The sequence below is a fragment of the Ranitomeya variabilis genome, chromosome 4, assembly GCF_051348905.1.
Source record: "Ranitomeya variabilis isolate aRanVar5 chromosome 4, aRanVar5.hap1, whole genome shotgun sequence".
Taxonomy (NCBI): Eukaryota; Metazoa; Chordata; class Amphibia; order Anura; family Dendrobatidae; genus Ranitomeya; species Ranitomeya variabilis.
In genome coordinates, this window is record NC_135235.1 from 195,926,995 (window position 1) to 195,942,981 (window position 15,987).

At 44.5% G+C, this 15,987-nt stretch overlaps 1 protein-coding gene across 5 annotated transcripts in view; it reads right to left on the reverse strand.

Moving 5' to 3' along the window:
* The window catches only part of LOC143770189 (serine/threonine-protein kinase BRSK2-like), a 370,111-nt gene that overhangs the window by 121,545 nt on the left and 232,579 nt on the right, over positions 1-15,987 (reverse strand). For all 5 annotated transcript variants that reach the window (XM_077259558.1, XM_077259557.1, XM_077259561.1 and 2 more), the window contains one exon: positions 457-597. In XM_077259558.1, the coding sequence (XP_077115673.1) occupies positions 457-597 (141 nt within the window). The remainder of the gene's footprint in view (positions 1-456; positions 598-15,987) is intronic.

The window sequence follows — 15,987 nt, forward strand, 5'->3', positions numbered from 1 at the left end:
CCTTAGACTAAGCCCCAGGCAGGTGATGCTAAGTCTTCCTATCTAAATTTTGATATATAAATATTGCATATTTATTAAAGATAATTTAGAAACCAACTGGATTTAAAATTCAAATCAGTCTCATATCTTTAAATATAAAACATCAGACGTGAAGAAGGTCTATCAACTCTAATTTTTCGGTAGCCATGGCAATATTGTGAAAATTTTAGGTGACCCCCAGGCAATGTAGCTGAATCAAATACAAAACCCGTTGATTAGATAAGGCTCTTCGTTTTATAATATTTAAGCCCCCTCTATTATGTAATACTAATTTATTTCTGATTTTTTTTGCTGTACCCATCAGCTCGTTTTTTCAGGATTTGGAGGCTGAATGTTGTAACCTTTCCATTCACACTATCTTTAGCAAACATTTATCACGTCACTGCCCACAGGAAAAAAACAAAAGCTCTGACTCACCATATAGAGTAGCTGTGACAGAAATCAAGAGCGGATATGATTTGTCGGAAGAATTTTCGAGCCTCCTTTGGAGTTAGTCGTCCCTTTTTAACCAGATAGTCAAAAAGTTCTCCACCAGACACATGTTCAAGCACCAAATATCTAAAATAAAAAAAAAAGAATATTGAAAGATTAAATTCTATAGCGGTTATTTGTTATATAAAATAAAATTAAACTTTCAATACTTGGCAACACAGATTTAGGAAGACGTTTTTATTTAAAATAATTTTTTTTTAAGTCATTTACATTGAAAGGATTCTTTACGGTTCCAGCTTCCTGATGTACAGCCAATATGGCCAACCAGGGACATGACTAGTAAATACCTTGTTAAAGAAGTGCTTTATTCTCTACACAGAAACAGATGTAGCTGCATGGAACTCATCATTGAAAGACATTATTTTCCTAAGCTATGCATAGAATCAGGAGCTGTAATAGTAAAGAGTGTCTTTAAGGAATAATCACTGATATTCCAAGTTCTCACTAGTAACAGATTATAAAGTTCTGGAGGGCGAAGTTATATCCAGTAAATTAAGTCTCACAGTGTACATATCAGGATATATTTATAAAAGGCTTACACCAATCAGAACTAACCCAGGACAGCAGAGCGAACCCACTATATCAGAGCTAACACAGTACAGCAGAGCTAACACAGTATATCAAAGCTAATACAGTTCAGCAGATCTAAACAGTACAGCAGAGCTAACCCAGTATATCAGAGCTAATATAGTACAGCAGAGCTAACCCAGTATATCAGAGCTAACACAGTACATCAGAGCTAAAACAGTATATCAGAGCTAACCCAGTACAGCAGAGCTAACCCAGCATATCAGAGATAATACAGTACATCAGAGCTAAAACAGTATATAAGAGCTAACCCAGTACAGCAGAGCTAACCCAGCATATCAGAGCTAATACAGTACAGCAGAGCTAACACAGTACATCAGAGCTAAAACAGTGCAACAGAGCTAACACAGTACAGCAGAGCTAACCCACTATATCAGAGCTAACACAGTACATCAGAGCTAACACAGTACATCAGAGCTAATGCAGTACAGCAGAGCTAACCCAGTATATCAGAGCTAACACAGTACAGCAGAGCTAACACAGTACATCAGAGCTAACACAGTACAGCAGAGCTAACACAGTATATCAGAGCTAACATAGTACATCAGAGCTAACACAGTACATCAGCACTAATACAGTACATCAGCGCTAACACAGTACATCAGACCTAATACAGTACAGCAGAGCTAACACAGTACAGCAGAGCTAACAGAGTACAGCAGCAAGTTAACGTTGTCTTGTTACAAACATTTACAGCAACACTTCTCTCATAGTGCTGGCAGCTCGGCTGCAGAGCTTTGTCTCATTATAATTAACACAGCACAGCAGAAATGAACCTTGTCTAATAACAAACACAACAAGCACATTTGCAGTTGTCTTCTCACAGAACTTTCAGCTCTGCTGTAATACCCTACCCCCATACTGGCTGCTTGTGGGATGGAAGCTGAAGCATTATGAGAGTACACCTGTACATTTCTTTGTAATCGGACAAATTTCACATTTGCTGTATTGTGTTAGCTCTGCTGTACTGGGTTAGTTCTAATATCACTGCAGAACTGTGTGTGATTATGAGAGCAGACTGTCAGTCCTTATATGTCTCAAACTGGTAATGCTCCTTTCATTTACAATAAGCTCTGGCGGCAGATTATCAGAAAGATCTATGTCCGGCCCATAGATCTTAATAGATTATTTACATATTAAGGAAAACTTGGATTTCTTTGGGATAAAACATCAGATTGCATAAATCAAGGTATCATTTTATCCATCTTTTATGACATCTCTGCCCATGTAGACATCTTACTCAGGGGCACAGCGGGAATAAAAAATCCTAACAAATAACAATCATTTTCCCCTTTGTGGTGGAATCTCCTCGTTCTGGCACATAGGAACCAAACTACATTTTCCCCAGGTTAGTTCAGTTTGGTAGGGGGCCACAAAACAATTTTTGGGGGCTTATTCACACAAGTGACACATTTTGTGGTTCTTATCTATGGCTGTGATTGAGGTAATATTTAATGTGTTTTTACAATATTTTTTAAAAGAACAACTTCCATAATTGCATAGGAAATAAAGCAGTGATGTAATATCCCCATGTGGATACAGACTTATTATAGGATGTCCCATTATTTACAGAGTGCGCCAAAAGATATGATAGTGAAGATCTTGGTCACTAATCCTACTCTCATTGTGTCTTGGACACAGTTAGTGACAGATCAGTTGTCCAATCTAGCACAAGGGTGTGCTGAGCTGTCAGCATTTTGATAGACAGCTCAGCAATCCAATCTGAGACTGGGAGGTGCTGAGCTTCCTTCAGGTGTTCCCTGTTCTAAATGACTACCAAGCTAATTAGCTAAGCTGTTCATCCGAGATCCCTGACAGACGTAGCATTTTCTAGGTAGTTTGCCTTGTATTCCTGTGCTCTGTTTGTTGATCTATTGCTGACCTTGGACCTCATTCTGACCATCCTTTTGCCTAGCACCTTTGCTCTGATCTGCTATTTTCCTGGTATTCTGACCATGAACCATCACTTGACTTCTTTGCCTTTGTCTTTTCCCTTTGTTTACTACGTGCTCTGTTGATATCTGACCCCGGAATGTTTGACTATCCTCTTGTTCACGAGTAGTGACTAGCATCACAACCTGACTTCATAAACACCTGGTATTCGAAGAAAAGCTGCCAGAAAAAAAATCACTTACAACTGATCTACCATACCCGAAAATTCAGCCACATTTGGAAGTGATTTGACATGAACCCTTGTAAGTGAACCTAATATTCCTGGGAAGTTTGATCTCTTTCTAGTATAAAATCAGCTTAGCTATTTGACTATTTAAAGGCTGTAATAAGATAAAATATATTTATGCGCATTAGTGACCTTGAATGATTAAGATGCTTAAAGGGCTTAGCAGCTGCCTGCTTCTTTATATGGTAGAATATGGTAATTATCTCTTAGAATGAAGTCGGACATGTATCATTTATGATCCGCACATTAGTCATTGTGAAAGGATGTTCAAACAATTATATTGACCTCATTAAATTGAAGAACCCTTTTGACCCGACACCTTTTTCAGAGTGTCGATATAGAGGACGGTGGCGATAATAGCTCCCGCTTCTAAAGCGTGGGGGTGAAATAAATCATACTGTCCTGGTTTTATCATAAAGACATTTTAATTACAAAAGAGAAGTAAGGTGGGTGGTAAGGCAGAGATTCGCACTACCTAAAAAGCACAATTTGGCCTAAGAATTAGAAGGCTAAAGATAAAGATGTTTCCTGGTCATTCAAAATAAGAAAAATCACTCCTGATGGAGTTGAGTTCCATCTTAATGAGAGAAGTATTTAGAAAATCCACATATTACAGCGCTTCCTAAAACAGTAACCAAATGTTAAAGAGAATATGTCAGCAGGTTTTTTTTTTATGTAATCTGACATGTAGGGACAGAGACCCTGATTCCAGCAATATATCACTTATTTTTTTCTATTAACCCCTTCATGACCTTCGGATTTTCCGTTTTTCCGTGTTCGTTCTTCGCTCCCCTCCTTCCCAGAGCCATAACTTTTTTATTTTTCCGTCAATTTGGCCATGTGAGGGCTTATTTTTTGCGGGACGAGTTGTACTTTTGAACGAAATCATTGGTTTTACCATGTCGTGTTCGTGTACTAGAAAACGGGAACAAAATTCCAACTGTGGTGAAATTGTAAAAAAAGTGCAGTCCCACACTTGTTTTTTGTTTGGCTTTTTTGCTAGGTTCACTAAATGCTAAAACTGACCTGCCATTATGATACTCCAGGTCAGTACGAGTTCATAGACACCTATCGCCATTTTCTGATACCCGTAGCGTCTCCATTTTTCATGATCTGGGGTCGGTTGAGGGCTTATTTTTTGCGTGCCAAACCGGCGTTTTTAATGATACCATTTTGGTGCAGATACGTTCTTTTGATCGCCCGTTATTGCATTTTAATGCAATGTCGCGGTGACCAAAAAAACGTAATTTTGGCGTTTTGAATTTTTTTCTCGTTACGACGTTTAGCGATCAGGTTAATGCTTTTTTTATTGATAGATCGGGCGATTCTGAACGCGGCGATACCAAATATGTGTAGGTTTGATTATTTTTTTATTGATTTATTTTGATTGGGGCGAAAGGGGGGTGATTTAAACTTTTATATTTTTTTTTTACTTTTTTCAATTTTTTTTTAATTTTTTATTTCACTTTTGCCATGCTTCAATAGCCTCCATGGGAGTCTAGAAGCTGGCACAACACGATCGGCTCTGCTACATAGCAGTGATCTGATGTTCGCTGCTATGTAGCAGAAATGTAGGTGTGCTGTGAGCGCCGACCACAGGGTGGCGCTCACAGCTGCCGGGGATCAGTAACCATAGAGGTCTCAAGGACCTCTATGGTTACTATTCTGAAGCATCGCCGACCTCTGATCATGTGACGGGGGTCGGCGATGCGCTCATTTCCGGCCACCCGGCCGGAAGCGCCGGTTAAATGCCGCTGTCTCCATTTGACAGCGGCATTTAACCAGTTAATAGCGGCGGGTGAATCGCGATTTCACCCGCCGCTATTGCAGGCACATGTCAGCTGTTCAAAACAGCTGACATGTCCCGGCTTTGATGCGGGCTCACCGCGGAGCCCTGCATCAATGCAGGGGATCTGACCTCGGACGTACTATCCCGTCCGAGGTCAAAAAGGGGTTAATATCATTTTGTCTACCCCAAAATGATATCCATAAAGATGTCATCTCACTTCACAAAAAGCAAGTTCGGTCTATCGAATGAAAAGTAAAAATGTTACAGGTTTTGGAAAATCGTGAGGTCTTGTTTTTTTTACAAATTTACAAATCTTTTTTCATCATTTAAAAAAAAAAAAAATTATACAAGTTTAGTATTACTTTAATTGTACTGACCCGTAGAAACATGATCACATGAACTCATTTTTTCTAAGTAATGAATACCAAAAAGAGCAAAACCCAAAAAACAATTGTGGCGTGTTTTTTTTTTTTTTTTTGTAATTTTATTGCACATGGATTTTTTCCCCTCATTCTTGTGCTCTGTTTGTTGATCTATTGCTGCTTGACCTTGGGCCTCATTCTGACCATCCGTTTGTCTAGCCCCTTTGCTCAGATCCACTATCTTCCTGGTATTTTAACCTTGAGTTATCACCTGACATGTATTTTCCCTTTTTTTTTGCAATTTTATTGCACATATTTTTTTCCCCCTCGTTTTCCAGTACACTACATGGTAAAATAAATGGTACCATTTAAAATTAGATCTCGTCTTATAAAAAGAAACCCTCATACGGCTGTATTGACAGAAAAGTTAAAAGATGCCTCTTGGAAGAAGGAGAGAAAAAATGGAACCGCAAAAAAAGAAAAAAAATCACTATGTCAGTAAGGGGTTGAAGTAAATGTGCAATTTTTGAAAAAAAAATATTTTTACCTCTTTTAAATACAGTAGACTCAAAATTCTGTGCAGAATACATTTCTTAATACTTCTGTATAGAGATCGAAGCTCTATTATTTCTGATGTAAAGCTCCAAACCCTCTTCAGATATACTGAGGATCTGAACGGGGTTATCCATGATTAAGGGTCCCAGCTGGACTCGAAATGCGTGGGCCGCAGAGTCTCTATGCTGCTATTGGCTTTTCATCTATTTTACTTTTTAAACTAATTCCAAATAAAATGTGAGTTTTATAGTTTTATATTCATCCTATCTGTGGATGCTGGACCCTTCCAACCTTTCTACATCCAGCTAAGCAAATTTTTTTAAAAACAACTTACAATGACATAAAATAGTAAAAAAAGTAGTACTCACCTTACCGATCGCCGGCGCTTCCGGTCCGCTGCCCTCCAGTCCCCCGCCAATCTCTGAACTTCCTGCTTCAGTAGAGTCAGCAATGACAGCCATGATCTGCTGCAGCCAGTGATTGGCTGCAAGGGTGGAATGTCTATGCTGAGATCTCATAGCTAGAGTAAAAAGTACAGAGACCGACAGGGGACCATGGAAAGTCGGAAATAGAGCTGAAGGGCATCAGTAAAATGAGTATGACTTCTTTTATTACTTTATGAGATTCTCAGCTGTCTACAAAAACATTAAATGGACAACCCCTTTAAAAGACAGCTTACATATGGCTTTCATTTGCTACCAGACGGAGCTTCCTAAATAATGTTTTACATTGAACCCAATGATAACACAGTATGCAGTAACCTTCTAAAATCCAGGTATTTGCTACAGTGGGGAGAAAAAGTATTTAGTCAGCGACCAATTGTGCAAGTTCCCCCACTTAAAAAGATGAGAGAGGCCTGTAATTGACATCATAGGTAGACAACAACTATGAGAGACAAAATGAGAAAACAAATCCAGAAAATCACCTTGTCTGATTTGGCAAGATTTATATTTGCAAATTATGGTGGAAAATAAGTACCGTATTTGATCACTTAAAAACAGTCAAGATTTCTGGTTCTCACAGACCTGTTACTTCTTCTTTAAGAGGCTCCTCTGTCCTCCACTCATTACCTGTAGTAATGGCTCCTGTTTGAACTTGTTATCAGTATAAAAGACACCTGTCCACAACCTCAAACAGTCACACTCCAAACTCCACTATGGTGAAGGCCAAAGAGCTGTCGAAGGACACCAGAAACAAAATTGTAGCCCTGCACCAGGCTGGGAAGACTGAATCTGCAATAGGCAAGCAGCTTGGTGTGATGAAATCAACTGTGGGAGCAATAATAAGAAAATGGAAGACATACAAGACTACTGATAATCTCCCTCGATCTGAGGCTCCATGCAAGATCTCACCCCGTGGGGTCAAAATGATCACAAGAACAGTGAGCAAAAACCTCAGAACCACACGGGGGGACCTAGTGAATGACCTGCATAGAGCTGAGACCACCGTAACAAAGGCTACCATCAGTAACACACTACACCGCCAGCGACTCAGATCCTGCAGTGGCAGACGTGTCCCCCTGCTTAAGCCAGTACATGTCTGCGCCCATCTGAAGTTTGCTAGAGAGCATTTGGATTATCCAGAAGAATATTGGGAGAATGTCATATGGTGTGATGAAACCAAAGTAGAACTGTTTGGCAGAAACAAAACTCGTCATGTTTGGAGCAGACAGAATGCTGAGTTGCAGCCAAAGAACACAATACCTACTGTGAAGCATACAGGTGGCAACATCATGCTTTGGGCCTGTTTCTCTGCAAAGGTACCAGGACGACTGATCCATGTACATGAAAGAATGAATGAGTGCAAACCTCCTTCCATCAGCAAGGGCATTGAAGATGAAACGTGGATGGGTCTTTCAGCATGATAATGATCCCAGGCACACCGGCATCGCAATGAAGGAGTGGCTTCGTAAGAAGCATTTGAAGGTCCTGGAGTGGCCTAGCCAGTCTCCAGATCTCAACCCCATAGAAAACCTTTGGTTGGAGTTGAAAGTCCGTGTTGCCCAGCGACAGGCCCAAAACATCACTGCTCTAGAGGAGAGCTGCATAGAGGAAAGGACCAACATACCACCAACAGTGTGTGCCAACCTTGTGAAGACTTACAGAAAAAGTTTGACCACTGTCATTGCCAACAAAGGATATATATATCAATTCAATTCAATTCAAATTAGCTTTATTGGCAGGACTAAGTACATGTTAGCCTTGCCAAAGCATATGGTAAAAATAGGGGGTGGGGTCAGGGCCGTATTTGCCACTAGGCACTTGAGGGCACGTGCCTAGGGCGGGGACAATGCAGGGGGCGGCACCTGAGCAAGTTTAAAAAAATATATATATATATATTTATTTTTTTTTAAAGTCTGGGGTCGCCCCGCCCACCCACCTCAGTCCCGGCTGCTGCGGGGGTAGGGGGTCTCAGGTGCAGGGCCGCCATCAGGGCATTACAGCCCTGATTACTGTGTGGGGCAGAAATGGGTGCTATACCTTTAAGCAGCAGCAGGCCCAAGTGTATCACGGTCCTGACGCGGGTCATGTGACACGCTGCGCGCTCTTCTTAATGTAGGAGCACTGGAGGTGTGAGAGCCCTCAGGGATACTCCGCAGGTGACGGCACAGACAGTAAGGAGTTAACTGCTGTCAGCCCGAGGTTTTCCTGTCTCCTTGGGTAACAAGGAACCTTTCTGTGTCATCTGCGGGGGAAGTGTTTCAGTGCTGCACTTCTTGTGCTCTGCCAGTACTGTCCCCCATGTGGTGAGAAGGTGACTGGGGGGTTTGTACAGGGAGCATCAGGGGGGTCTGGTGATATTGGGGTCTCACCTCTGTGCTTGTCTGCCCCCTCAGATGTTGCCTGTCAGAGGGGGGACCCTGCTAAGGTCCACGGCTGCTGTCTGCAGGTAAGAGCCCTTCCGTCCTGTCTCAGCTGCTGTGGCACTATAAGTCTGAGCATGCACATACAGGGGAGACACAGATTGTGGTGATTTACACGTTTCAAGCTGGAAGACATTTTGCTTTTTTGTAGAGAAGCAGGACATGTTTGTGGGAGAAGATACTGAAGTCGGCGGTGAGCAAGGAGAGGAGGCGGGCAGTGTGTGAGGACTCAGAGGAAGCTGCAGAGAGGAGTGAGGTGAGAGAGGAGACGGGAGTCTGCTGATGTGAGTGAGGAGAGGGGAGGCTGGTAAGGGGAGGAGATGAGAGGCTGGTAAGGAGAGGAGATGAGAGGCTGGTGGGGGAGGCTGGTAAGGAGAGGAGAGGCTGGTAAGGAGAGGAGATGAGAGGCTGGAGAGGAGAGGAGAGGCTGGAGAGGAGAGGAGAGGCTGGTAAGGAGAGGAGAGGCTGGTAAGGAGAGGAGCGGCTGGTAAGGAGAGGAGATGAGAGGCTGGTGTGGGGAGGCTGCTGAGGAGAGGCTGGAAAGGAGAGGAGAAGCTGGAAAGGAGAGGAGAGGCTGGAAAGGAGAGGAGAAGCTGGTAAGGAGAGGAGAGGCTGGTAAGGAGAGGAGATGAGAGGCTGGAAAGGAGAGGAGATGAGAGGCTGGTGTGGGGAGGCTGCTGAGGAGAGGAGATGAGAGGCTGGTAAGGAGATGAGAGGCTGGTAAGGAGATGAGAGGCTGGTAAGGAGAGGAGATGAGAGGCTGGAAAGGAGAGGAGATGAGAGGCTGGAAAGGAGAGGAGATGAGAGGCTGGAAAGGAGAGGAGATGAGAGGCTGGAGAGGAGATGAGAGGCTGGAGAGGAGATGAGAGGCTGGAAAGGAGAGGAGATGAGAGGCTGGAAAGGAGAGGAGATGAGAGGCTGGTGAGGGGAGGCTGCTGAGGGGAGGAGATGAGAGGCTGGAGAGGGGAGGCTGCTGAGGAGATGAGAGGCTGGTCTCATGCTGTATATGGGGAGGCTGTGGGGGGCTCATGCAGTATATAGGGAGGCTGTGGGGGGCTCATGCTGTATATAGAGAGGCTGTGTGGGGCTCATGCTGTATATAGGGAGGCTGTGTGGGGCTCATGCTGTATATAGGGAGGCTGTGGGGGGCTCATGCTGTATATAGAGAGGCTGTGTGGGGCTCATGCTGTATATAGGGAGGCTGTGCGGGGCTCATGCTGTATATTGGGAGGCTGTGTGGGGCTCATGCAGTATATAGGGAGGCTGTGTGGGGCTCATGCAGTATATAGGGAGGCTGTGTGGGGCTCATGCAGTATATAGGGAGGCTGTGGGGCTCATGCTGTATATATGGAGGCTGTGTGGGGCTCATGCTGTATATATGGAGGCTGTGTGGGGCTCATGCAGTATATAGGGAGGCTGTGGGACTCATGCTGTATATATGGAGGCTGCGTGGGGCTCATGCAGTATGTAGGGAGGCTGTGGGGCTCATGCTGTATATATGGAGGCTGTGTGGGGCTCATGCTGAATGTAGGGAGGCTGTGGGGCTCATGCTGTATATAGGGAAGCTGTGTGGGGCTCATGCTGTATATAGGGAGGCTGTGTGGGGCTCATACTGTATATAGGGAAGCTGTGTGGGGCTCATGCAGTATATAGGGAGGCTGTGTGGGGCTAATGCAGTATATAGGGAGGCTGTGTGGGGCTCATGCAGTATATAGGGAGGCTGTGTGGGGCTCATGCAGTATATAGGGAGGCTGTGGGGCTCATGCTGTATATATGGAGGCTGCGTGGGGCTCATGCAGTATGTAGGGAGGCTGTGGGGCTCATGCTGTATATATGGAGGCTGTGTGGGGCTCATGCTGTATGTAGGGAGGCTGTGGGGCTCATGCTGTATATAGGGAAGCTGTGTGGGGCTCATGCTGTATATAGGGAAGCTGTGTGCGGCTCATGCTGTATATAGGGAGGCTGTGTGGGGCTCATGCTGTATATAAGGAGGCTGTGCGGGGCTCATGCTGTATATGGGGAGTCTGTGGGCTCATGCTGTATATAGGGAGGCTGTGTGGGCTCATGCTGTATATAGGGAGGCTGTGTGGGGCTCATGCTGTATATAGGGAGGCTGTGTGGGGCTCATGCTGTATATAGGGAAGCTGTGTGGGGCTCATGCAGTATATATAGGGAGGCTGTGTGGGGCTCATCCTGTATATAGGGAGGCTGTGTGGGGCTCATCCTGTATATGGGGAGGCTGTGTGGGGCTCATGCAGTGTATATGGGGAGGCTGTGCGGGGCTCATGCCGTATATAGGGAGGCTGTGCGGGGCTCCTGCTGTATATAGGGAGGTTGTGGGGCTCATGCTGTATATATGGAGGCTGTGTGGGGCTCATGCAGTATATAGTGAGGCTGTGTGGGGCTCATGCTGTATATAAGGGGCTGTGGGGGGGTTTAAAGATATATAGGGGGTGTCAGCATACTTAATTTTGCTCAATATTAAGTGATACAATTAATATTAATTAATATTGAGTAGAATTATTTTCATGCTATTGGTTCGGCCTCCACAACAGTCATAGTCTTTCATCTGACCCCTCGGGAAAATAAATTGCCCACCCCTGATCTAGAGACATGGAGTGAGAAGCCCACAGACGATAGCAACAGATTAGTCAGTTCTCTCACTAAATTACCCATCCAGCTCTTCAAACTATTCTCTCTGAAACGTCCGAGCATTGCAGAGATAAACGTCCCTGTTTGCAGTCTGACTGATGCTGCCCGTGGTGTTGGTAGTATGAATCGACTGACAGGTTGCCCTTAAAAATCTGTCAGCCAAACCGTGCAACCGTGGCAGAATCAACTGACCACGTGTGTGGCCATTATACAGTATTGAGCATCATGTGTGGCAATTATACAGTATTGAGCATCATGTGGGGTCATTATATAGTATGGAGCATCATGTGCAGTCATTATACAGTATGGAGCATCATGTGTGGCCATTATACAGTATTGAGCATCATGTGTGGTCATTATACAGTATGGAGCACTGTGTGGTCATTATACAGTATGGAGCATCATGTGTGGCCATTATACAGTATGGAGCATCGTGTGTGGCCATTATACAGTATTGAGCATCATGTGTGGCAATTATACAGTATTGAGCATCATGTGGGGCCATTATACAGTATTGAACATCATGAGGGGTCATTATACAGTATGGAGCATTGTGTGGCCATATTTTTTTTTTGGTTATAATTATTGTATATGAAACAGTGTGATCAGCAGTGCTAAATGGGTGTGGTTGGGACTTGGATATAGGTGTGACTAGTTGTGAAATGGGTGTGGTCAGAGGCGTGGCCTAAAATTTGCCGCGGCGCACGTAGAGAGTTGGGAGGTATGGTACCGCATTTGCCAGATCACAGCAAGTGCCGCAAATCCTATAGGGAATGAATGAAGCCAAACGCAGTGTTGCCGTAAGTGATCCGTTACGCAGCAGATGCGAAAAAACTGCCGGATCTGCTGCAAAAGGCTATTTTCACAACAGCGATTCTTGCCAAAGTCACTGCCGATAGTGTCATACTCACCAATGGGGGAGGCAGCGCTAAAAGTGCCTTGGGCAGCAGAAACTCTAAATACGGCCCTGGGTGGGGTAGGGAGGCATATAGAGGTCCAGGATATATCAGGCTCCTTTTAGAGGATAGTGGACATGTCTATGGTGGGGTATAGTAGTCCATGGCATATCAGGCTCTTTAGTAAGGGGATAGGGATATGTCCAGAGTGGGGTAGATGAGTCCATGTCATATCAGGCTCCTCTTAGTCTGTGGCAGGCACTGACATATTCCGCTGCTATGGCCGCTGCACTTTCCTCTTCCCCCAGTATTATCGGTAGTTTCTCTTCCTCCTCCATGGAGGTGAAGCCTGGGAGGAGATCAGACAGTCTTTTGAAGTGAGTGTCCCTCACTGCGGAGTATTTGGGGCACCTCAACAGGAAGTGCCTCATCCTCCATGGCCTCCTGGGGGCACTGCTGGCAGAGTGTGCTCTCTCGGGGCTTGTAGTTCTGTCGGTGCCGCCCAGATTCGATGAGTAGGCTGTGGGCGCTCAGTCTGTATCGAATCAGGATCTGTCGCTCTTTGGGGTTTTCTAGTTTCTCTAGATATGGGGCCATTTTGTACTCCCTCTGTAGGTTCTGGTATATCGTCAGTTTCTGGGATTTGTTTATGTCGTTCCTCTAGATGCTGAGATATTCCTCTTTGACTTTGTGTATCATCTTCTGGATTTCACCTTTTGTCAGGCCATGTAGGGTGATGGCTTGGTCAGACTGGCTTTGGGTACTTTTTGTTGGGAGGCTAACTGGGGCTTCCTGTGTAGGAAGGCTTTGTGATGGTAGGAGCTGGGACTGCTACATTGTAGATGAGCCTTGAATGACAGTGCCTTCTTCTTTATTGCGACGTGTAGTGGGAATCTGCCCAGCTCTGCTCGGCAGGCGCTGTTTGATGTGCTCCGATGGACTTGGAGAAGATGCTTGTAGAACTCTAGGTGGAATATTTCAGTTGGCACAGCAGCCCCCTTTGACCAGTTTGGGTATGAGGCTGGGCCCCAGACCTCGCTGCCGTACAGAATTATTGGGGCAATGATGGAGTCAAAGATTTTTAGCCAGACGGTTACTGGTGCCTTGAGATGGTACAGACGTCTTCTGATGGCATAGAAGGCTTTGGATGCCTTGTTTTTTAGTAACTCTATGGCTTGCTTGAAGCTCCCTGACTGGCTGAGTTCTAGGCCCAGGTCAGTGTACCTGTTGGTTTCTGTAAGTGGACGTTTGTCTATCATAAAGGTAGGAAGGCCAGTAGGTTTCTGCTTTCTTTTCTGGAACACCATATTAGTTTTCTTCTGGTTGATTGGCAGTGCCCATGTGCTGCTGAAGGTCTCTAGGATTTTCAGATGATCTTGGAGGTCTTTCTCAGTTGGTGGTAACAGCACGAGGTCATCCGCATACAGCAGAAATTTCACCTGGGTGTCATGGAGGGTGAGTCCTGGTGCTGAGGAGGACTCTAGGGCCACCGCCAGCTCATTGATGTAGATGTTAAAGAGCGTTGGACTGAGGCTGCAGCCCTGTCTCACTCCTCGGCTCTGTTGGAAATAGGCTGTCCTCCTTCCGTTGACCTTCACACTGCAACTGTTCTCAGTGTAGGAGCTTCGGATGACGTCGTATGTTTTGCCTCCTATTCCGCTCCCCAGCAGTTTTTGGAATAGTCCTGGGTGCCCCACTGAGTCGAACGCCTTCTTGAAGTCCACAAAACAAGCGTATATCTTCCCGTTCTTTGTATTATGGACATGGCTCTTGATGAGGCTGTGCAGAGTGTAGATGTGGTCAATGGTGCGGTGGTTTGGCATGAACCCTGCTTGGCTCTTGCTGAGGACGTTGTGCTCAGTGAGGAAGATGAGGATCCTCTTGTTCAGGATGCAGTTGAAGAGTTTACCCAGGTTGCTGCTAACACATATCCCGCGGTAGTTTGATGGGTCATACTTGTCCCCATTTTTGTGTATAGGGGTTATGAGGCCTTGGTTCCAGTTTTTGGGGAAGCAGCCGGCCTGCAGTACAATATTAAATAGTTTTGTTATCGCAACCTGGATGTTTGGAGGGCTGTATTTCAGCATTTCTGGGAGGATCCCATCTGGACCACTGGCTTTTTTACCTTTTATCTGTGTGATCCTTTCTGTTATTTCTGACAGTGTGATTGGTGTATCCAGAGGATTTTGGAAATCTTTGAACTTTTCCTCCATATCTTTCAGTTTTTTCACAAGCTCTTTTTGTGCCGGGTTCTGGTCTTCACTTGGGATGTCGTTGTAAAGGTCCTTGAAGTACTGGAGCTAGTTGTTGCCACTCTGGATGTGGAGGCTGTTGCTTTTCTGGTTGGATCCAAGGTGATTCCACAGATCCCAAAATTTGTTGTCTTCAAGGGCATCTTGGAGTTGGAGGAGTTTGGTGGAGATGTGGCTTTGCTTTTTCTTTCTGAGGGTGGCTTTTTAATAACAAAATATTGAGATGAACTTTTGTTAATGACAAAATACTTATTTTCCACCATAATTTGCAAAATAAATCTTGCCAAATCAGACAAGGTGATTTTCTGGATTTGTTTTCTCATTTTGACTCTCATAGTTGTGGTCTACCTATGATGTCAATTACAGGCCTCTCTCATCTTTTAAAGTGGGAGAACTTGCACAATTGGTGGCTGACTAAATACTTTTTTTCTCCACTGTATGTAATCTAACAGAAGCATGATGAGGGGCCTGATACCCTGATTCCAACGATGTGTTATTTACTGGTCTGCATGCTGTCATTTTGATATAATCACGGATTTCTCTGCTGCAGATCTAGAAGTGCTTAGAATGCTGAGCTCTGTATAACGCCACCCGCACCACCAATTGGCAGCGTTGTGTACACTGCATATAGGCTGCATGCTGCTAATTAGTGGTGGGGGCATGGTAGGATCAGAAGGCAAGAGACACCTAGTTCTGCCATGATAATCTCCTGCTGATAAAACTCTGATTTTAATGAACCAGCAAAACACAGCCTAGTAAATTACACATCCCTGGAATCAGGATCTCAGCCCCTACATCGTGCTGCTCTCAGATTACATGACAAAATTCTGCTTACTGATTCGCTTTAAGGATAGAGTAGAGCCAGGTGTACTGGAGTTGTCTTCATCTGCGCATTGCACGTGCTTTGGAGTGCCTTTAGTATGCTATATCCCAATTAAGCCAGGGAATGTGTTGGACTTTTCCTGAAAAGCTCCACCCAGATGACTAATCTTTAGAGATAATTAGTTATGTATTATTATAATTTCATTATAGTAGGACTTCTTTCATTATTTAAAGCGGTGTTCAAAAATGTTGTATATAGCACCCGTTTGGGTAAAACGATTGTGCACCAACTGGACCGCCACTGACTATATATCACCTTTCCTGTGGATAAATCGTAAATGTATTTAGTAGAAAAACCCTCAAAATAATTCCAGGCTGGCATTTTGATGAACCGTAAAGGTTTAGAGAATGATGTGCAGCAGTGACCCCGATGCATGGTCTTGGCTGGAAGTACCGGCCTGTAGTGAACAACAGGCAGATGAGGTAGGCGGCTGAGAA